The sequence below is a fragment of the Lepidochelys kempii genome, chromosome 19 (genome assembly GCF_965140285.1).
Source record: "Lepidochelys kempii isolate rLepKem1 chromosome 19, rLepKem1.hap1, whole genome shotgun sequence".
In the NCBI taxonomy this organism is placed as follows: Eukaryota; Metazoa; Chordata; order Testudines; family Cheloniidae; genus Lepidochelys; species Lepidochelys kempii.
In genome coordinates, this window is record NC_136398.1 from 12,795,603 (window position 1) to 12,818,780 (window position 23,178).

At 42.7% G+C, this 23,178-nt stretch overlaps 1 protein-coding gene across 2 annotated transcripts; it reads right to left on the reverse strand.

Annotated features, from left to right (window-relative positions):
- Window positions 1-819: 819 nt before the first annotated feature.
- SRSF4 (serine and arginine rich splicing factor 4) lies at window positions 820-22,729 on the reverse strand. 2 transcript variants are annotated; one of them, XM_073317960.1, is made up of 6 exons: window positions 22,500-22,729; window positions 7,114-7,256; window positions 6,097-6,209; window positions 3,619-3,767; window positions 2,445-2,534; window positions 820-2,288 (listed from the first exon to the last, which is right to left on the reverse strand). In XM_073317960.1, the coding sequence occupies exons 1-6, from the start codon at window positions 22,604-22,606 to the stop codon at window positions 1,469-1,471; spliced, it is 1,422 nt and encodes a 473-aa protein (XP_073174061.1). In that variant the 5' UTR covers window positions 22,607-22,729; the 3' UTR covers window positions 820-1,468. The 2 variants fall into 2 exon arrangements, with proteins under 2 accessions (XP_073174061.1, XP_073174060.1); XM_073317959.1 differs by having other exon boundaries at window positions 3,553-3,767; window positions 22,500-22,728.
- Window positions 22,730-23,178: the final 449 nt, after the last annotated feature.

Below are 23,178 nucleotides of genomic sequence, written 5' to 3' on the forward strand. Positions count from 1 at the left end.
TGCTTCCTAAGAGGCCGGGTCTCTCCTTTTACAGCTTTCTTGTAGCACAATTCTGAGGAATGCTTTAATAAAAAAAAAAAGTGGATTTTCCACATTAACCATGACTTAATACAAGTAAACTACTGAAACCCCATCACCTTAAATCTAGTCAGTGTGAGGAGCAGGTGCAGTAACTTAAACTGCTTTTGAAACTTCCTGCCAATTTTAATAGATTTAGTTATGGTTCTATTTTACCAAATGTTTTTCTCTGCTCTGTTGCTATGCAGAAGACCTGCACAAATGAGACTGACTATACAGAGGAAACAATGGAACTGACTGTACAAAGTGTTGCCAGATGCACAAAGTAAAATTAAAAAACAGAAAACCGTGTTTTGCCCCAGTCTCTCAGCTAAGCTAATTTTAGGTGTTAGCGGCATCAATATTAGATAAATCACCTCTGTCTGAAAATGTTTTAAACTGACAATGTCCCTTTATAGGGACTCAAGTGAAATATTTTCTTCCTTAGGTTATGAAAACTGAGGCTCGTATTTCACTCAACTTGACCAATGAAAACAGGTTTGTCAGTTTCACTATAATTCTCTTCTCTATACAATGCCGCCATTCCAAGCAATGCAAGAAAGTGTTTCAATCTGAACAAGTTATTTCCACTGGATTTTAAAATAAGTGTTCAGGAAGACATTTCTTCTAATGGTCTTGGGGTTTTCTGATCCCAGAACTTATATTTTGGGGCTAAATTGTTGCATGTTCCTTTATATTGATTCTTTTTTTATTGTAAAGAGGCTAATCACGGCATAATTTCATTTAAACCACCACTAAATGTCATCAAGCAAAAATAGTCTTTATTCAAATTTCATGGAAACAGGGATCACTGTACTTTGCAAGACGGGGAAAAATAAAATAAAAAAATTTAATATAAAACAAGGATATTGTCACAATACCAGAATATGGAACTCTACTTTTTATTCCCCTATGGGTTACTGCAGGTATCTATTTTCTTGACTGCGCTATTCACAACTCTGTAAATCCAAAAATATGAAACCAAAAGTAGTATGAAACTTAAGACTTAGCACTTTCACTAAATGGCATACATCAAAGGGCATCAGTTCAAGGGCAAAAATAGCTGAAGTCACCATACCTACCTATAAGTCATCATTCCAACCTTATAAACCCATCAAAGTACACTGCTCCCTCTCTGTAAGGCTGTTCTTGGAAAACAAGGCGATTTTGGTGTTCTCGTGAGGATTGTGTTATAAAGGGGACCTTTCTACAAGTCAGTAAATGAGCTGCATAGCCTTGATCTAGAAGGCATTGCAGAAAGGGAGCCCTGTACTGAACGATTACAGACACACCATTAGGGTAGTTAAAAATGTACAGCATTGACATGTGTTCTACTTCAATCACTTGTGCTACAACTACCAAACATGTACAAAAGACTTTTCATATAGTTTCAAGTGTGGTTGCAGCAAGTTTAGGACCTCGAACGAGATCTTGATCTAGATCGGGATGGTGATTTAGAGGCAGACCTAGATCTAGACTTGGACCGGGACCTAGTTTTTGAAATTGACTTTGATCGGGAGCGAGATTCTGATTTGACATTTGGTTTGGATTTAGAATTTGACCTAGATCTGGACCGAGATTCATGACTTTTGTCCATTTCCTCACCCTCATTTTTTACCTCCTTTCTTTCAGATTCTGGTTTTAGATGCTCCTTTTCCTTGGACTCTGATCTGGATCTGGATCTAGACCTAGACCTGGACCGGGACCGCTCTTGGTCTTCCCTCTTTTTCTTCTTGTTGCTAGATTTGCTGTCTCGCTTGCTGCGCCTTTTGCTTTTCTCACTCTTGCTGTGGCTCCTGCTCCTACTTCTGCTGTCATCCCTACTCCTCTTCCTTCCTTTCCTTTTGTCCTTACTCTTACTACGACTCCTGCTCCTACTCTCCTCTCTGCTCTTGCTCCTGCTCCTAGCCTTGCTCTTTTCCCTCTCTTTACTCCTACTCCTCCTCCTCACGCTCTCCTTCTCTTCCTCCACTCTCTCCTTGCTTCCACTCCTGCTCCTACTTTTACTCTTACTCTTTTCCTTGCTGGGGCTCCTGCTCTTTGCTTTTGCGTCGTCGTTGTTCTGGACAGCATCCTCCGCTTTGTCTTTACTTTTGCTCTGGGTTTTCTCTGCACTCCTGCTGCGGCTCCTACTTTTATCGTTTTTGCTTGGACTCCGGCTTTTTTCCTTTTGGCCTCTACTACGGCTCTTGCTTCGACTACGGCTCTTGCTTCTGGAACGGGACCCAGACCTGAAAATGCACAAGTGAATGGTGACATATCAGACTTGAGCATGGTGTGGCTCTCATTTGCTATTAAATTTTGGTAAACAATAAAGCAACGCCTATGCTGCAGCGTTAGGTCGATGCCTCTTACACATCCCCAGGATCTCCCCCATAAAAGTATACCTGGATCTTGATCTACTCTTGGAATGGCTGCTTTTGCTACTGCCACTACGGCTCCTGCTCTTACGAGAGTGTCTGCTTCGAGAGCGAGACCTGAAACAAAAGGAATTGGCATTAAGTCATTCCAAGGCCAAGGAAAGAGAAACACCTCTGATCCTGATTCAATAAAAACCCATGTGACTAAAGAAGAGTGAGAGCACATCAGTAACATTCTCTCCACTTCGAGACAGAATAATCCCAAAGCATTTTACAGACTGTAGATGGGGACTCTAGAAATGCCTATAAATCACCACAGCACAACATCTTATTTCTCATTCCTATATCCTGGAAATGCTGCCACTTCTGGAGTTGAACAGGGCTGCCAGTCTGAAGCAGAAGCACAATGGGTTGCAGGTGGGGGAGCTAGGTCTTTCCAAATGAGCTCAGGTGCCTGGATCTAACAGTGTTTCCTCTTCCACCTAAGCAGAGATTTTTTCCCAAAAAGCAGAACATATTTTTTCCGGGAGTAAAAACTTAAAGTTTTGCCTGTAAATTTAAGGGTCTGGGTATCTTACAAAATCCAACACTACTAACCTACAGAGAGTTGAACATGAGGATTTTCCTTTCTGCTGAAGCCCTTTTCTTGTGCCATATTGCACACACCACATAAAAAGCCAACCTCTACAGAAGAGCAGGAGGCGTCTCCCAAGAGAGAAATGGTACAGTGGGAAATTTATGAACTTTCAAAGGGGAGAAGGAGTTTTACGGACACTTCTGTATGTTTACTTCTGCCGCTTATCACGTCCTTTCACGCTGTGGTAAAGGGCACACAGTTTAGGCAAGAACCCGACAACACTGCAGTACTTGCACAGCGTGTAGCTCAGTGGAGCTAGTCAGTGATTGGCACTCCTAGGTATTATGGTAAAACAAATATCAGGTACTAAAGTGTCCATCACAGAGCACACCATCCGAAGAGCGGTGAACCAATTTTCCGCATTTATTTCCAACTGATTTGGGCTGTCACCAAAAACTCCGTTTCCTGGGGACCCAGCGTACCTCTAAGCATCCATGGGTTGGCACTGGCTATTCGATTAGACTGTAAGAGCCACAGCTGTATTATGGACAAACATACCTCGAATGGCTTCGGCTTCTGGAATAGGAGCGGCGCCGTCTGGATCCAGGCCTGTCTTCCACTAACCTAATCTTTCTGCCATTCACTTCTGTCCCATCCAGCTTTTCAAGGGCTCTTTTCATATCCGAATAGGATTTGAACTCAATCACACCTTCATTTTTTCTCCCTTTGTGTGCGTCTGCATATGTCACTTCGCCTGCCTGACGCATATAATCCTGGGAGGAAAGGACAAAAACATTGCCTTTGAATCCAGAGATTTAGTGTTTCACGCTGGTTCTGTTTATTCCCCCTCACTACTCATTTAATCTTTTCTTTAAAATGCAGAAAGCAGCATTGGTTGACTTGCCTGAGGCAAAGGGGGGCGGGGGGGGAGAGGGAGAAAAGCTCACTTTTGCACCCTCTTAGTCCTAATGATTATCACAGGTTCCTGTAATTGTGCTCAACAGCCCACACAAGATAAACACAACCAATCAGCAAGGATCCACTGATGTTAGTGAGAATTTTATCCAAAAAGGATTTTTGCAGAAACAGGTCCAGATTTCTGAACATGACAAGTAAAGACACTGCAGCAGTAATTTTGAGGCAAGTTATTATTTAAAAGGGGTAAGCTCGATGCAGTAAAATATGCTCTGGATTGAAGCAAGTTTCTTCTCACTGAGGTGATTTAAAAACATAAGATTTGCACTCTGATTTTTTACCTTTTACCTTCAAGTTTAAGAAGCCGTGTTTTTAAAAAAGGGAACCGGTAAATGGTGACTGAAGCCCTATAACAAAACAGGGGCAGCACAAGCAGACAGTGCATGCTTCCTTCACCCTACTGCCTAGCTAGTGTACTTCAGACTTGTCCTGGAGGCCCCATTTTCCAGCTCATTCACTCCCTGGCCTCCCTTCTTAGACTGCTCAATGTGGTGATGGGTTTTGTGATGTGCACATTTGTTTACCAGGACCACACAGATTCTGTCCTACCCCAAACAGCCTGTCAGATGGTGCTGACTTTCAGTCAGCACTGATTCAGGCTGCAGTACCAACCGCATGTAGCGGTCAGTATCATTTTCAGTTCTTGAGTTGCCAGACTCCTGTCTTGAGATGCTTTAGTGCTAACTTCCCCCACACAAACCTGAATCCAGCACAGGATTACTCCATGACATGCTCCAATTGCTTCCGGTATTAAAAAAATATATTTTGAAGATAAGCTACTGGTGGTTTAAAGTGTTCTCAACAACATAAAATGCTATTTAAACCAGACCTACATGACAGGTTTGTAGTAAGTTACAGTTTTCACAGAATAAGCAGTTGACGATATGCTTTATATCTGAACTATGAACTAATTCCGCTTGAAAACACCCCTGTGATGTAGATCAGTATTATCTGAATTTTACCAACAGAAAAACTAAGGCAAAGGAGTTCAGTGATTTGCTCAAGGGTGCAGAGGGTGTCCAAGGCAGAGCCAGGATTAGCTCTCTGGCATTCCTGGCTCCCACTCAGATCCAAATATCAGACCTTTGATCCACTTGCAAATTTTTCTTGCAAGTAAAAATTTATTCATGTATAACATGTATTCTTGGTAACTCCAGGAGAAAAGCGCAAAATAAAGAATCACCCAAAGAACAAGCAAATGCTTTTAAACCACCCATAGCTGGGATGACGGCTGATCGGTATCATAAGAATGCTCTTTATAAAAAATTTAACCTCTTACACAACAGAGGGCACAGGGTAATCAAGCAGCTACAGGACAATATTTTACACACTCCCCCACCCCATAATCACTACATGTGCTGTGGCCTATAGTTAGAATTACCCAAGTTTTTCTATTACAAAGTCATTTTCAGCTCCTTACAATTTTTGAGAAATTTTACCTTTTTGACTGAAATTTTGTATGATTGCTCTCAGACTGGAAGAGAATTTTTCTGAAAGTTTCCTCAAACACGGGTGAGTTGTTTTCATGTGAAAACATGTAGTCTTTTGGCTAAAGTTGGAAACTTTTTTCACACAACACCAGCACCTCAGAAGTTGATGAAGGAAACTTCAAATTTGATAGGACTCAATTCCTAGGTCTGATGAAAGTCTGATTTGACTTGGCAGAGTTTTAAAGGCAAGTTTGTTTGTTTGTTTTAATCTTTACGTATGTGCACAAGCTTATGTTAAATGAGAATACTACTGTTCTCCCAAAAGTCCATTTACAACATGCGTATATGTAAATGAAGTGGAAGTCTCATGATTCCATATAATGACATATAGCTTTTGAATATGTGTATTTGTATATGTGTACTACTTCAAACATGTATTCTCAAGTGTGGGTGGGTATGAGAATGAATTTACACTTACTAAAATGAGAAAATAGAGCTTCTGCAGTAGTCAAATATTTCCAGTGCACAGGATATGATTGGAGCTGTTCTAAATAGAGTGTTCCCTCACAACAAGCAATGCTTAGTTGGTGCAATGGCCACAGGATCACACAAAATTTTCTTGGATTAACGATCACCATGTCATTTATGCCCTTTTTGATCTTCAACCTCAGGCAGAGTAAAGAAAAGGGCCCCCTACCTTCAAATCTTGCCAACTGCAACGGCTTGACAGATTTTCCACGATCAATCTGTACTCTGTACGGGTGGGAGGACCGTACTTATCTCTTCCGCTTCTTCTATAACCATATCCACCTTTAGGAGGTGACAAGCAGATAGCAATACTTCAGCTAGGGAGGTGGAGTGACTTAGTCTACACCCCACATAAATAAACTATTCTGCCCAATATGTCAGCAAATACATTTAATCTTTGCCCCACCCTCTAGACTAAGCTAGAGTCTCCTTGATTAAAACATAAAATTAGAGATAAAAAACATTAAAAAATATAACTACAATACTAGCCCATAATTACAAGGATGTATAATTATAATTACAGTTACATTTAACATGCAATTAAATTTAAGTTATTACAAAAAATTTTTTGAAACAAGAAACCAAATCACTAAAGCCAGTTTACTAATGTTACTTACATTGATTAAAGGTTTTCTGAATATCTGATATGAATATAGATTTTCAGGCACCTATTTCAGTTTAATCTCATCTGTCTCTAACCCTTGGGATCCTCACCACCCAGGTCTAATGGGAAAAGGTTGCGGTCGTCACATGGCTTCCTTTTTTGGTCAGCCAAGGGCCACAAAGGTCAAAGCCACTCATGGAAAGGTAACCCAAGGTCAGCAAATGGAACAGGCAGTCATCTTAGCCTCAAAGGACTCTTTTAATTAAAACATTGAGGTCTTTGTTAAGTCTATGTTAAACAATCACATTACAAACAAACAAATACTTAGAAAATAAACAAACAAATTAATAATAATGGTACAAGAAATTGTGTTCATACATTTATTAATCAGTTAATTAATTAAAATATCATACAATTAGCAAATTGATATTCAAATATTTAAATACATTAACAGTTACAAAAACAAATTATTCAAACTTCATATCATGACTGTCTTTTTTTAAAAAATTACGTTTTTTTTTTTAAGTGAAATATCTTAATTAAAAAAAAGTCACCGAGATACAAATGCATTTTAGTGCTTACTGCGTCCAGAACCATAACTGCTGTCACGTCGTGGGCCCCTGGCATGTTCAACGATAACTCGCTCCCCACAAAGGTCTTTACCATTTAGCTCATAAACAGCATCATCTGCATCACGCAGATCGTCAAACTCAACAAAGCCGTACCTAGGAGGAGACAAAAGTAACTTAGGCAAAGCTGCACAGCCCAGGATACGGATATTCACCAAGAGCAATTCGTATCACATATGCACTTTCACTGCCCATGGAGCCTGGCCACATAAGGCAGCACCAGACTTTTAATGACCATCAGTAGCCAACTCTCGAGGACTAAAGGCAGGGAGATTTTGACCAAAGGTCCCAGGCCACAGAACAAACATGCTCCCCAATTTGTTGGCCTACAAAGCATGGTGCTACACTTCTCTTTCATCATTTACTACAGTAAAGCTAAAGCAGTCTGGCCGTTCTGGTGAACATGACTGGTTTACTACGAGACCTGGGTTCCATTCTTGGTTCTGTCATAGGCTTTGCTAGAAGTTAGGTAATCTCATGCTATCTCAGTTTCCTCGAACTTTGAACCAGAGGTATTCACCCACATCAGTGTTTGCAAATGGCTTGAGCTCCTGAAATAGAAGGTGCTACAAGACAGTAAAGTATTAAGGCATGTCAAGAAAGGGAGTTATTCAGGGAGGTTGGGTAATGTTCCTCTCCACTGGGGACAGTACTGAGGTGTCTGAGTAATGCGAGTAGATGTTATGGCAATGGGGTTGGACGTATAGTTCATTAGGATTTTCAAGTTAGCCTTCTACCAAAGAGCTTCCCATAAAGTCACCACTCAAACCGCTCTATCAAGCCACCTAGAAATTAACATTTGATATGAATGAAACACATGAATATGTTATGTATGGGTCCAGTCCTGCAAGTGCTGGGTGTGTGGAAATCCCAAGTCCTGAAACTGGGAGCTGTGTGCAGAGTGGCTGCAGAATTGGCCCTACGGCGTTTTGTTAGTCGTAAGACCGACCTTTAGATAGAGTCTCCAACAAAACCGTCCACAAAAAACGCCCATGCAAAATTCCACTGAGGTTCAGAGGCTACGTACAGTAATAGTAGCCAGTGTAAATCAGGTTGCAATCACGGCCTTAGCTTGTGCTTCAAAGAAAAACTGCACCAGCTTTGCTCAGGGCTCTGGATACACACATGGGGAGACAGGAGGGGGAAGATACCAATTAGGAAGTGAATCTTAAAACTAAGACTTTAATTTGAGCAGGCATTTCTGAGCACACTGTTTTTTGTTAGTTGCTGCAAGACAGCAACACTCTAGGAGCGGCAGAGAAGACTGGAAACCACTTGCTTCCCTGATTTAAAGATGCACCGAAAAGCTAATGTCAACATTTTCAAAAGTGAGTGCTGAGACTCAGGAATCTAAATCCATAAATGGTCCAATCTACAGAAGTCAATGAAAAGGGTAAGCTACAAAGTAGCTAATCTCTATCACTCACATTTGAGAATAGTGACTGTAGGTTTTTTTTAAAAAACAGTTATACTGATCTCAACAAACTTCATAAAAGGAAGGTGAATATCATAATTGGACATGGTTGAAAATTTTGAAATTAAAAACGGACACTTTTGTGGGTGTTTTTTTTAAACGGGAGTTTTCCTATTTTTTTTTTGTTTTGCCTCCCATAACCACAACCCCGTTTTACATATGGGAAACTGAGGCACAGATAACTGAGGTGACATGCCTACGGCTGCAGAGCAACAATGTTGGGAAAAGAACTCAGATCTCCTGACCCTCAAAGTAGTAATGGCATTGAACCGTTATATAAACGCAGCTATTTTACAACAAAATACAGGTAAACCCCCATTATCCAAATGGCTGGGGGGGAACATACCAGAAATTACAAACAATCTAGGTTCAGATAATAAGAGATCACCTATATTTGAAATCCATTCCCCCTTTACTTACCTTCCAAGACCCAAGTTCAGGCTTCAGAGTCTCCCCTGCAATAGCTGATGGCATCACAGCCCCGTACAGCAGTACAGGGAGCCCCGTTTCAGCTGGCTGCAACATCTCTGGCTGCTGTAGGGCAAACAGAATCCTGAACTAAGGTCTGAGCAGGCAAGTAAAGGAGGAAATGGTTTTTATACATCTGGGTTTCAAATGTAAACATACGTAAATTTAAGTGTACACAAATTCTGATCTCTTAGCTTGGGTAGTTTAGTTTATAAACATTTTCATTTCCTCCTTTAATACCCATTTAACACTAGAAGATCCTTACTATGCAAATGTGAAACATTTTGATTAAATATTTAACATGAAAATTCGTGTCTGGCCAAGTTTCATCGTAGTTGCTTTTTCATGCAAATAAATGCCGGCCTCAGAAGAGGGGCAACATGTGCTGAACTGTGGCTTGGAGCTGGCCCTTGCAACTGTTTAATCACAGCAGTAAATACATCTGTGAAACTTTGTCATTACCCCACTCATCTTCTGTTTGCACAAATAAAGCAATATCCCCTTACATTGATACAGGAACTCAATTGCTTTGTAACACTATATTAATAGTTACTCCAACCCTTGATTAGGTGTCTCCCTAGGTGCCAGTAATACCATACAAAGTTTTTGACACAAGAAATTAACAATTTTTTTTACTGAAACTCCAAGAGTGGGGTGGGGAATTTCAGGGTTGCGGAACAGGATTATAGGAATATGGTCCTAATACCAGCTCAACAAACCTACTCTTTCTAAAAGCGTCAAGGGTACTTTTCATGATGAGTACTCAAATCATTCACACCAAAATAGGGGACCCTCAGCAGCACAGCAAAATCTAACACCAGGTTTGAGCACTGGTTGAGGACTGCCTGGAGAATGCAGTATCTACGGAGTCACTGACACCACCTTCTACAGACCCTGAATTTTCCTTGAAGTTTTCCCACATAAGATATGATCAGGACAAGTCCTGCTTAGTGGGATGTGATAGGTACCATGTTACACCTTCTCTCCTCCTTTCCCCCACCCCCAAAAGAATGCTTTAATATTTGTCCCATACCCCCCAATAAAAACAGTATGTAACATGCAAGCAACCCTAGAATAAACAGGTATTCACGTGATGGATAAGGGGTGGGGGGGAAATGAGTAAGAGAAATAGATTTTCTGGAGAAAAAACTTTCAAGGGTTTATTTATAAACGGTAAGCAAAGTTTTATAAAATCAATGAGGGGTGATAGTTGTTTTTAAAGAACATTAAAATCATCTCACGCAACCCAGACATACAGAGGTAATACTGAGCCACCTCCCTTAAAATATATGTATATCACACCACATGGTTTAAATACCATGAACTAAGAATCCCTCGAAGTGTAGTTTCACACCACAAGAAACGACAACTGCTGACACAGCCCTAACTATAGCAATTGAATCTGCTGTTATACGGTGGTAGTGCAAGGTAATCTTTTAAATATCTACTGTTACTGCTTTGTATGTGCCATAAAGCTACCTACTAAAAGCCTCAATACCATTTACTTCAGACTGTGTGAAGCAGCATCATTTTACTCTCCATCTATCAAAAACAGAAAAAAAAACTGCAAAAGCACGCACCCCTATTGCTAACCAATTTCAACAGATTAAACCACCTGAAGGAGCTTTTTATTAAAGCTGAAGACAAATGGGATTTTTTTTAACCCGTTTAGGGTCCCAAATCCTAACAGGAAATTCGCTCCATTTATTCTGCCATTCCTCCATCTATATGATGCTTTGGGGCCATTGGATTCATACCAGTTGCACACACATACTCCTCTCCATACACCAATGTACTGAAAGACAATTTCTGAGACACAGGAGGTGCCAACAAGTTCTCCTGGTGCTTGTGAATGGACAGCTCTGGAGCCCTTGACAGACCGAGATCTAGTAGAGATCTAAAAATCACATACTTCAGACGGAACCTGAAAATGGTCACTCTCCCCACCGCCAGTTTATGCTAGAACTTCATTGACTTCAATGGAGTTGCATGGGGCTACATCAGGACTCAACTGGGATTGTGGTCTCCTGTGGCTTAATTAGTTACTGCAAACTTATATTGCAGACAAGGTTGCTTAGCATTTCATTTGACTCTAATGAGATTCTAAATAGAATAAGAAAACGTAGGTACAGTATTGTCTTTCTTCTTTTCAGCCAAACCACGGTTTCAGTTTGAATGCTTCCCAAATCTGGACTTTGAGAATTCCCTAAACTTCTTCTCATAGGCACAGCCTGAGGAAACACCTGTAGCAGAAACAGGTTAACCTGAGCAAAGTGCTGTGTTAAGTATTACTTGCTCTGATGGCAGCACTTAACTAGCACAGGTGAGGTCAGGTAAAATATTAGTATTCTTGCTTATGGCCAGAAATACTCTAATTATATCTGTTGAGATTTTCTTGGTTATTTTCTACATGTGGTGACATGAGGTAATTCAATTAATTCAACTGGTAGGAAAGCTCTTCCAAGGAATTACAAGGGTTCTGTGAGATGATGGATCATGAAATTGCTCTTAAATGCTGCTTACAGTAGCAACCTAGCTTTCTACAAGGACTTTTTTTTTTAATTACAGTATCCATTTGACAGCAAGTGCTAGTTAAGTTTCCATTATTTCATTTGTACTTCTGCCTAACTCAGACACCAGGGTTTGGTTTCTGCCTAAAGGTGAAATATTTTTTCTCCTACATATTTTCTTTAAAAAAAGTACTGTTTTTGAACTATGAGTAGTGGGGAAGGGAAAGAGGGAACAGGAGAGACTTTTCCTGCTGACAGATGAGACACTTATAAATGGCTGAACTTTGAAATAAACTTGAAAATGTCATGCAAACAGCTGCCGAAGAGAAAGTCAAGCAGTAAGTTTGAAGGAGACAGGACATTTTAAAATTTAAACATCTGAAAATTGCACACTGAATATATGTCCATTATGAAGTATACCTTGATATATTTTATGTGGTTAAATGTCTTAAGAGGTACAGAATGTGTACTGAAGCCAAGTTAGTTATTGTAGGAAGGTTACTTTTGCATTCACAATTTTAAATGCAATTTAATCAATGAATTAACAAGTGTTTTATATTCCAGATATATTGAGCTAGAGATACAGGTATGAAAGGAGTTCCTGGTTAAAGTATTTGTTGTGTAAAGTCTTCCGTTCTCTGAGCGGAAAAATGCTGTTCCTTTAAGTTTAGGTGGGTAGTCTGATCAGCCCTTCGTATAAAGACAGACTTGGCTTTCATTTTACACAAAGCCAAAATGAGACCCCCAGATTGAAGGAAGGAGCCGAAACTCAGCTCAGGCACCTCTCTTGGACCAGCAAAAGACTTTGCAGATTTCAAACACTCCTGCTCATCTTCTAGCTTTGACTGGACACTAACCACAAATTGTTCAAGAGCATTTTACACAAGAGATCTCAAGTATGGTGATGGGAAGAGCAAATGGTACCATTTAGTTCAATTTTGTTTCATGTCTGTTGTTGAAAATGAAGGAAAAATGGCTAAAACTGCCTATTACTGGAAGTTAAGTGAACTGATCTTCTGGAAACAAATCTCAAGGTGACTGCTGGCCCATGGAGTATAAGAATTTGTAATGATTTCAGCTAATAAGGAACGTATTTAATTGCCATTAAGACATCCTTGCAGCTGGATAAAAAGTAATGAATTGGACACACTGGGACTATGATTATAGGAAAGACTTCAGCTGATATTTACTGTTACCAAAGCTTCTTAGAGACAATCCTCCTTTTCTTAGAGTGTCTGAATAAATAGGACTTGGTCCTTTAACAAGTAAGCCAATTTCCAATCAAATTTGGCCCAAAGGTTAGGTTTTGTTTTTAAAGACCGTTTTTACTGAACCTATAAGCAATAAATGAAATGGGAGAATATTTACAAATATTTACAGTATATACACACACTGCACTATACTGCTAGCATAGGAGAATATGAAAGTCAGAGACTAATCTATTTTTGGCCAAGCTGAGCTAAATACAAATAGTAGAGAGACAGCATAAATGGTGAAAAATAATAAGATTCCTGGCTCCTACTTGTGCTTTTTCATCTGCAGATCTTGAGGCATTTCACAAAGGTGGAGGAACTCTATGGGGTGGGGGACTTTGTCTTTGTCCTTTTCTGAAATGTGCCTAGTAAACGATCAGTAAACAACCCCATTTTTCAAGTGAAACGGAGGTACAGAGACTGACTTACCAAAGGTAATAGCAAACCAGTGCCAGAGCCAGAAATGGAACCCATATTTCCCCAACACCTACTCTTGCACCAGACCACAGTTTCTAGAAGTAATAGTTAAGGAAGTTAGTTTGTTCAAGTCATTGTAGGACCATTGAATCCATGTATATGGTAAACGCCAAAGAAAGGACTTCTTTACCAGCCTCTAGGAGCTTCTGAAATAAGTGAGAAATGTGCCATTGAATTTGTTGGTTGTTTATATAACAGGGCCATGATCCTAACTCTGTGCTACCATGCATGTTCCCTACTAACCTGTGACATACTGAAAGCCAGGCAGGTGCCCCAACTCCCCCAAACCTTCCAACAAACAGCCTTACACTAAGAGTTGAAATGATAGCAGTGGCCTAGAGAGCCTTTGGGGATTCTGATAACAGCTGGCCATGGGGGCATAGGAAACTACTACTGGTTTCAGAGAGTTGCAGAAAATTGGGAAGGGGAACAATTTAAAAACAGTTTTAAGAGACAGGGCTCAATTCCCATCATTACTATCATTAACTTGTAGCACTTGTGACCAATATTGCAAGTTCCTTCAATGTCCTAGAAAAAACTTACTGAATTAACTATTTTTGGTGTTCAATATAATAAATGCATGTATGTATTATTTGGGCCAGGATTGCATGTAACCTCTCTGGGGCGGCAATGTGATGTGAACCCTGGGAAATGTTATAAACTTAAAAGGACTGTATTGAACAATGTGCCAGACAAAAATCGACGTTTGGGACAAACAGTGTCAAGTGGTTTGCCACCAGGGTATTTTCTAGCACAGGGGTGGGCAAACTACGGCCCACGAGCCGCATCCGATGCGTCAGCTGTTTTAATCTGGCCCTTGAGCTCCCACTAGGGAGAGGGGTCTGGGGCTTGCCCCACTCTGGTGCTCCAGCTGGGGAGCAGGGTCGGGGGCCACCCTGTGCAGCTCCCAGAAGCAGCAGCATGTTCCCCTTCCTGCTCCTACACATAGGGGCAGCCAGGACCCTCCGTTCCACATGCTGCCCCCGCCCCAAGCACAGACCCCCACAGCTCCCATTGGCCGGGAACAATGGGAGCTGCGGGACAGTGCCTATGGACAGGGCAACGTGCAACAGAGCCGCCTGGCTGTGCCCCCGCGTAGGAGCCGGAGAAGGGACATGCTGCTGCTTCTGGGATCCGCTTGAGGTAAGTGCTGCCTAGAGCCTGCACCCCTGAGCCACCCCTTGCCCCAGACCTGATCCCCCCTTCCACCCTCCAAACCCCTCAGTACCAGCCAGGAGTACCCTCCTGCACCCCATATCCCCAGCCCCTGCACCCCCAGCCGGAGCCCTCACCTCCCCCTGCCCCGAACTCCTCATTTCTGGCTCTACCCCAGAGCCTGCACTGCGAGCCAGAGTCCTCACCCCAACCCCAATTTTGTGAGCATTCATGGCCCGCCATACAATTTCCATACCCAGATGTGGCCCATGAGCCAAAAAGTTTGCCCACCCCTGCTCTAGCAGGAGGTGAATGCAAATTCCCCACCTCCTGGTTATGCAAAAACCCAGCCTTGGGAAGCTATGCTCTGAGGAGAGGACCATTCTCTGCTGATCATCTGTTCCCAGAGTCTCAAGATCAAATGCCAAAGCCGTATAAAGGAAAGACTATCCTATGGATGGGTGTGCTAGTTCTGGTTCTGAATCTGAGACAGTTATGAACTTGTAACCTCAGGGAAAACCCAGCAGGTGACTTTGAAGGACTGACATCTACCAGAGAGAAAGGCCGAGGCTGGGGTGACCTCTGGTCAGCTTTTTGACATGCATGTAGGTTTATTTATTTATTTAAGTGTTTTCTCTGTTATGCTCTCACCTTCAAAATAAATACACTTGCTTAAAATGATCTGTGTGGTAACCTGTGACTGCTGGCAATTACAGCTGTTCATAGCCTTCAGAGAGAAAGCAAAGTACAAACTGCTGGCCTGTGTAGACAGTTTGGCTTGCTGGGGACATCGCAGTGTAAGCAGGGAACTATGCAGCCTGGAAAAACCCTAGTCACAAGGGAGACGAACGTGGGTCTCAACCCAAGAGATGTGATGGCTGAGGAACTGGTGACTTAGAGTGGATGCTTTCGAGGGACCATAAGTGGGAAATACAGGTGCAGTTGCCACCACCTGTGACAGCACTGACTATAATCAACAGCTCTTGGCATTTTTCCTGCAGGCGCCAATGCTGGTGCACATGCACTAGGGAAAGGCTCTGTGATTACCACCCCTCTCGCGTTTGAGTTAAGAACATGCACATTAACCCTGCGATCCCAATTCTCTGGGTTAGGTTCATGCTGTTATTTTGAGTAATTACTACATCTCGGCAAATGCAGCTGACTGGTGAGCTGCAATAACTCTGTTATTCTCTGGCCACTCCTTAGGATGAAATTCCCAGAAGCCTGTCACAAGGCCTTGAGTGTTACATACATGTTAAGAATTTAAGCTGGGAATTGGGCTTTGTGCGGGCCCCTGACGGTAGAATGGATTTCACCCTCTAGCAGAGACTCCTAGCTATGTCAAGCTACATGTGCTGCTAACATATGACAAGTATGGGCACGGGGACAGAGTTACAGATGTCTAAGGTTCTTCCAACAGTGGATGGCAAATTAAAGTGTTCTTGTAAAAGTGCATCTTTACTCCCGATTTCAGAATCTTGTCTTTGAAGTGTTAGTTCAGTTACGGTATAGAATATGTCTCACACTGAACACCTAACTGTGCCTATGAAGTGTTCCTGATTTTTTTTAAAAAGATCTTTTTATTAAATGTTAGACTGTACCTGTGGATTTGTCACTAACTATATTGTTATACATTCCGTGCACACTTAAATAGCTACACTGCATAACACATCAGTGGTCTAATGCAGGACATTAACTATGCTTATTTTATTGGATACCTAGGTACGTGCATTATAGCACCAAGAATCCCCAGTCAGGATAGCGGTTCTATTGGGCTAGGTGCTGAGCCCATCTCACACCACAAAGCTTAAAATCTAACTGAGGCAAGATGCAAAAAGTCGTGGTAACTGGAAGGGAAGAGGGGAGGGAACCAGTAACAAGAACATGTTTACAGTGATGTCTCCAACTTATGAACTCCAAAGGGACTGGTACCAACAACTGGAGGGAGAAGAGAGGTACTAAGCAGGAACCAGGATAGATGCTAATAACTAAGCTGTCCATGAACTCCATGTGATCTGGGCTGGTAGGGGCCATGACACTTGTCAAAGGCATTGGCATATAAAGTTTAAAGGAACTATAAGTACTGAATTCAGCCATGATACGGTAGTTCCCACATACTCTATGATGTACATCCTACCTCCAGCCTAAGGCAACGCATTCCTGTTTTTGTGGAGTTCACAAATTGTGTTTGACCTTCTGAAAACATTAAGAACTGCACTGATACAAGCTACTGGTATCACTGTGAAAACCAGTGACATTTCCAAACTGGTCCATGGAACACTGGCTGGGGTTACAGAAAACCAGGTAGGTTCATGATGCTGGCTCTCCTTGTTTACTGCTGCTATAAATGCCTAGCCTCTTCAGTGGAAAACATACCACTTTATATTTTGTCCCATTACTTATCCAAAAGTTAAATGGGATAAAGAGCCTCTTACTTCTAGGTCACTGGTTCAAAGTACAGTGCACATTTGTAATCATTACCATCTTACAGCTGTTTGGTCTGTGTAGTAGAGGGTTTCAGTCCAGTTCCCACCAGGCAGGCTCTAACTGGCCCTCTCGTTGGCTGCTTCTGCAGAAAAGGTGAGGACTGAATGGGAACGGAAACAACTCCCCTCACACCTTGGGACGGACTGCTCCACCGCGGCCCCAGGTTGTTCTGTGTTCAGAGCTGTCAGTCTGGCACCCTTCACCAGCGATAAATTGAACTAGAAGCAAGTGTTAATAGTTTCAACCCTCTATACGGAGGTAATCAGTTCTGCACACAACTTTCTAAGTTTCAGAATTCTTTAGGAAAAAATATTTATAGCCATCCGAACATCAAGAACCACTAAACCTGACCATCTTTTTGAAATTGGCATCTGTGCCAGAGACACAGAACATCCAAATCTTCCTGGTTATAACTCCTAGTTAACGTTCTTATGAAAAGATTAGCATAACCAAGATTTTACCCAATAATGAAACACTCAACTACATGCTCCACAGAAATAATGCCATAATCTAATCTACTAAGCAGCCAAAGACAGACTCCCTTAAAGTTGGCCTGCAAAAGGAGAAAAAACTGGGCCTGTTTTGCTACTTTATCAGGGATGAAGGCAACCTGCAAAGGTTTTTTCTGCTTGCCTTCTTGCATGAAAGCTTCAGGTCCTGTCTGAACATGGAAACTGACTGGAGAACTAGTAAAACAATATAACCAGAACCAAGGGTACAACAGTGAACTATTAACATGAGAAGAGATTTTTTAGAATGTTTGAAATTTCACATGTATTTAACTTTAGTGACTAGTTACTACTTTGGAAAAAGTAAGTTTCTGTTAAGATTTAAATATCTTGCTCATTCAATTGAAGTGTTAGAGTTCAAAAGAAATACCCCTGAGAAATCCCAGAATGCTTCCAACAAGCTGAGGAAGAACAAACTGGACACTCCATCTATTTCTAATGTAAAAAACAAGCAGAAACACACCTCCGAGGCCTTCATATTAATAAAGCAGAAAAGAAGGGCACCAGCAGAATTTTCTGTAAATCACTTGCAGGTCAACTTAAATGTTTCTTACCATCTAGATCAATGTAAATACCATTTAGTGGCATCCAATATATTTGACTGATTTTTAAAGTTAATGGGTGCTGAGCACCTTTATTTATGTGCCTAAATAAGGATTTAGGAACTTACCTCTAGGCACCCAAGTTTGACACTTTTGGCTTTGATCTCTGTGCCTCAGTTACCCATCCGTTTAGCGAGATATAATACTTCTCTACCTTGCAGGGGTATTGTGAGGATAAATACATAAATATTCGGGAGATGCTCAGATGGAGGGCAGATAAGCACCTACATAGAAGCTTTTTTCTTAAAAAATTATTAGATTTCAAGTTGGTGTCCCTGTAAGTGAAAGTGTCCAACTCTTAGAATTATTATTGCTTGCCTTTAGCAAGTTTTTAAAAGATAAAAGCAAGCTGAAATGCCCAATTTTCCAGGCATCTTGTTCATGCACTTCTGACATGCATAGTTCCAGCTGCCATCAGTACAACACTGGCTAAGAACAAGGTGAAGAGGGAGTGGAATCTAGGTGCTGGAATTAAAATGGAAACGTTCAGTATGAACTAGGTTTTCACTCCCTTCCCCTTTTCAGGTAAATGCTGCTTTAACTACTTAAATTATAAACTCTAATCATCATTAGTGGTGATCAAGATCCAACTCAGCTTTTTTGGACTTTCTGATAATATTGCACTCCAGTTCCATTTTCTGCCAATGCATTTAATCTTAGCTTCACCAACTGCTAAAATACTGAATAGCTAATCTCCTGCAGGCTAAGCAGTTAAGATAACCAGCAACTTTCTAGAAGAAATTGACAGAATCTCATAAGTCACCCACTGTGCAGTAATTTTTAATCATTTGCTAAGCGCTGCTAAAAATAAGTTTTGGAGAAAGGATCAAAGGGCAAACAAAGCGAACTGTAAAGTACCCTCACAAAAACTCAATGCAAGATTATGCTGGGTATAAAGACATTACACCTGATATTTTTTTTTAAAAGTAGATTTTTGTCAATCTGCCATTTTAAATTCAAGCCAAGTTAACTACAGCTTGTTGAAAGATTTCAAAACAGATGTTGAAATTAAAAGGATTTTTTTTAGGAGAAATTGTTAAATTACTCCTAGAAATATACATAGGACTGAGCCACCTAACTATTTGAAGAGATCAATTTAATTATAGCAATAGCAGGTGCCACAGTCAATGGTGACTTCCATCTTCCTATTTTATATCCCGCATAGTTTTAATTATCCATAGCTTTCTTAAATTCCTTTTGTAGTGAAGATCTCCACATGTTCTCCAGAATGGCTTTTTTCTTGAAAATGGAGCAAACTAGATTCAGCCACTGTTTTGAGTTTTAAAAACATTCTCCTCCCCTGTGCCCATGTGTTCAAATGATAATGTATAATTTCTTTAAAATGTTGAAATACACCAATTTCAGACTTGGGACCACATTACAAATGGGTCCCGTGGGCAGCCTCTTGCACCCACAAAGAGTCTCAGTGAGCACGGGGAGTTGTACAGGTCCAATTGCAGTACTGGGACTATGCATTTATATAATTCTCAGTGAAGCAGAAAAATGAGCAGGATAAAAGCTGGTTGCATCGTTTAATGACCACGCTAATCTAGCAAATTTGACAGATGCTAGTTAAATTTTACAGACATTTTTCTATTTTGGGGCAACTTCAGTTAAGAGATTCAACTAATCAGCAGTTCTCTCCCAGGGAAATTTAATGCAAAAAACTAGCATTTGTGCATCACTGAGGTTGATAAATCAGGCATGCAGGACAGTCAGAAAATTCCAAACTTTAAGGTTTCTACTTTCTCAGTGATCATACTGCATCTTGCACATATGTAGTACTCTCTAATCCTGTTTTCCTAGTTGCATATAAATCTTAATATCTGATTTAATCTTGTTCTTAACTCTCAAATCTGGGTGCATTTCTTCAGATTACTCCGATTTTGAATCTCCTGATTCTGAATTTAACAATTTTAATAAACTATAAAAAGATGCCCAAGAGAGCCCTGGAAGTTTAAATCTTCTTAACAGACTGGGCTGAGAAGCAATGGTAGTGAATTTTGCATGTGTTTCAACCCTAACTTGCATGGCCACAGAAAGAAAAGGTAGGTTCAGTGTCCAGGGCCCATTCAATCCTTAGGCCCTTATAAGGTTTTGAAGACAAGTTTTAAGCAAGCTTAAGCCCCACTTTGCTATTTAGGAAAATAGTATTAGCATCTTCCTATCAAAAGTTGTGCTTCTGAACAGTTCTCTAGAAGATCATAGAATCATAGAATCTCAGGGTTGGAAGGGACCCCTGAAGGTCATCTAGTCTAACCCCCTGCTCGAAGCAGGACCAATTCCCAGTTAAATCATCCTAACACGGATCCCAATCTTACTCATCCTAAGTGAAATCAATAGGAAATGTGGAAGCACAAAGAATGCAAGCTAAGGACTACAATCTCCAACACAAGTAGAGCGAAGGTCCAGAGGCCAATTATTATGGTGAGGTTTGTAATGTAGATTGCCTGCTAGCTAGGAATCAGAATGAAGCCTCCAGTTTATTACATTGAAGCCAGAGATTCTTAAACTATTGTCTATGGATTGATCACTGGTGGTCTGGAGCATTTGCTGCTGGTCCATAGGCCAGTTTGGTGCTTGCTTTCCTAGTTTCAAGTAGCTAATCACATTAAGATAAATATTGAATATTTTCCCAAATAAGCAATTGTAGTTGCCACAGGGATGTTACTATGGATGTGAAGTAGGTGGGGAGTTGATCCATGAAATGCTATTAGAACACAGTCCACATTATGAGAAAACTTGAAAATCTCTGGCCTAGGCCTACCTACCATATGGTACTAACTTGCAGTCATTTGTAGCAGAAGCCACATGGCACAGCAGTAATCTAGAGGGAAAGATTCTGTATCTAAATATCAGTCCACTATTAGGTTCCTAATGTGTCTAGACAACAAACAGTAAGTTCTTAGAGGAGCACCAACTTGAAATCCAGGCAACTTCAGAGAATGAACTGTAGGTACTACAATTGTCTGGTTCCGTAACCTATTTTTGTAGTTAAACATCCTCCTATTTTAAGAAGTGTTCCTTTCTGTCTGTTTGTATGGAGTTTTCACACAGCAACAGCACAACTCTCTATACAGGGCATACAGAGTGCTTTCAAGTGTAAACAGTAGAACTGGAAAACAGAACGTTCAAATCTTTCAGTAACAGTAATCTTTAGTATTACCTGGTGCAATAAATAGCAGGTAAAAGACGAACATGTGGGTTTTTTAAAGGCTGTGCCTTCAGTCACCTTTTAAACCTGTTATGGGCCAAACCACCAATAAGACCATAGAGTATTAAATCTTGAGGACTCCTTTTAGCTCAAAAACTAACTTTAAGAGGCTCCTCATCCCCACTCCCAAAGGAAGCCCTAGCTAACTGTATACTCTACACTCCAGGCAGGCTTTTCATGTCACCTACTTATAATCTTGCTTGGGAAGTAAAAACTTCAAGACTCATTTAACTAAGTTCCAGAATCTAAACCACCGATTCTGCCCACATTAAGATTCCAAGCTTGGATAGATGGCAAAGCAATGCAATAGCAGGATGTAAAGGATCCCGCTGTGGCAAGACGTCAGTTGCCAGAACTGCACATATAATCATGAGCCATACTAGGACTACTGCCTGGATCAGTAGTGACCTTCCCCCACCACACCATTTCCCCCCCATCTACTAATCCACAGTGATCACAGCCTTTAAGTGGGATGGATGGATAAAGGAAATATTGCCTCCATCATCAAAGGCTGTTGGCCTCTAACCCAGACATCAGTTTGCACCAGTTAGGAAAGGTGAGGGGGAAGAGGTTTGTGAACAGGACTGCCAGGCTGTGACAGCCTCAGCAAGGGAGATTTCTAGGCACAAGGCCCCCCTCTAAGGGAAATGCTCTGCTGGACCCCTCTCTGCCCAGCCCATTGCAGCCACGTTTAGCGCTAGTACCAGCTGTGGGGGGGAAGGAGGAAGAATGTGGAGGGTGTGACTTGCCTGCGGGCCACAGGAAGCCTGGGGCTAAGCTACTGAGAGACCCCACAGGCAGAGACCCCAGGAGTCCTGGCCCCAGACCGGAGTCCTGGCCCCAGACCCGTGCCCCGGCCACGAGGCCAGGCCGTTGGGCAGAGACCCCAGGAGTCCTGGCCCCAGACCCGTGCCCCGGCCACGAGGCCAGGCCGTTGGGCAGAGAACCCAGGAGTCCGGGCTCCCCCCGCCCATGCTGTGCCGCGTGGGGCCAGACTCACAAGTGGCGAGCCAACCCCCTCACCCCCACCTGTCGGCGCCTGCGCACACAGGGCCCGGCCCGGCCCGGCTGCGCTCAGCGCGCGGGCCGGCAGGAGGCCGGAGGCGCGGGCCAGGGCCGGCTCGGCTCTCGCCCGCCGGGCCCCCCACGCTGCGCGGCCCGGCCCGGCCCGGCCCGGGCCCGCCGCTCACCCGTTTTTGAGATCCACCTCGAGGATCTTGCCGTAGCCCTTGAAGAAGCGCTCGACGTCCCGCTCCCGGGCCTGGTAGCTGAGGCGGCCGATGTAGACCCGCGGCATCTCCCCGCCTCGCACCCTCACCGCGACCGGCGGCGGCTGACTCAGCGCGCGGGGGGGCAAGAGGGGGCAGCGGGCGGCGGCGGCGTTACGCGCACGGAGGGGGCGGGGCGGGGCGCCGCTCGCACGTCACCCACGTCGGCGCCGCGCGGGGAGGGGCGGGGCGGGGTGACGTCACATCCAGCCGCTTCCCCGCCGCTCGGAGCCGCGCCTGCTGCTCTTCTTAAAGGGGCCGCGACATGGAACGGGACCGAGCCTCCCTGCCTAGGGTGGCGCTCGCTCAGCCGCGTCTCTGCCCCTGCCAGGGCGCTGCCACGGTCATGGGCAGCAGGCAGCAGGGTCACGTGGCACACTGGGCGCCATGGCGATGGGTGGTGAGGTGGTACACTGGGTGCTGCAGTGAAGGATGGGTGACGTGGCACACGGGGCACCCCAGTGAAGGATGGGTGACGTGGCACACTGCGTGGCATGGTGAAGGATGGGTCACGTGGCACACTGCGTGGCATGGTGAAGGATGGGTCACGTGGCACACTAGATGCGACAGTGAAGGATGGGTCACGTGGCACACTGCGTGG

Excerpts from the sequence above, each read along its gene's own strand:
- SRSF4 (XM_073317959.1), bottom strand. The coding sequence starts at position 22,606 with ATGCCGCGGGTCTACATCGGCCGCCTCAGCTACCAGGCCCGGGAGCGG. Across the intron at positions 2,535-3,552 it reads AGAAGCCGAAGCCATTCGAG|GTCTCGCTCTCGAAGCAGAC; the intron begins GTATGTTTGTCC and ends CTTTTGTTTCAG. Across the intron at positions 2,289-2,444 it reads AAGAGTAGATCAAGATCCAG|GTCTGGGTCCCGTTCCAGAA; the intron begins GTATACTTTTAT and ends GTGCATTTTCAG.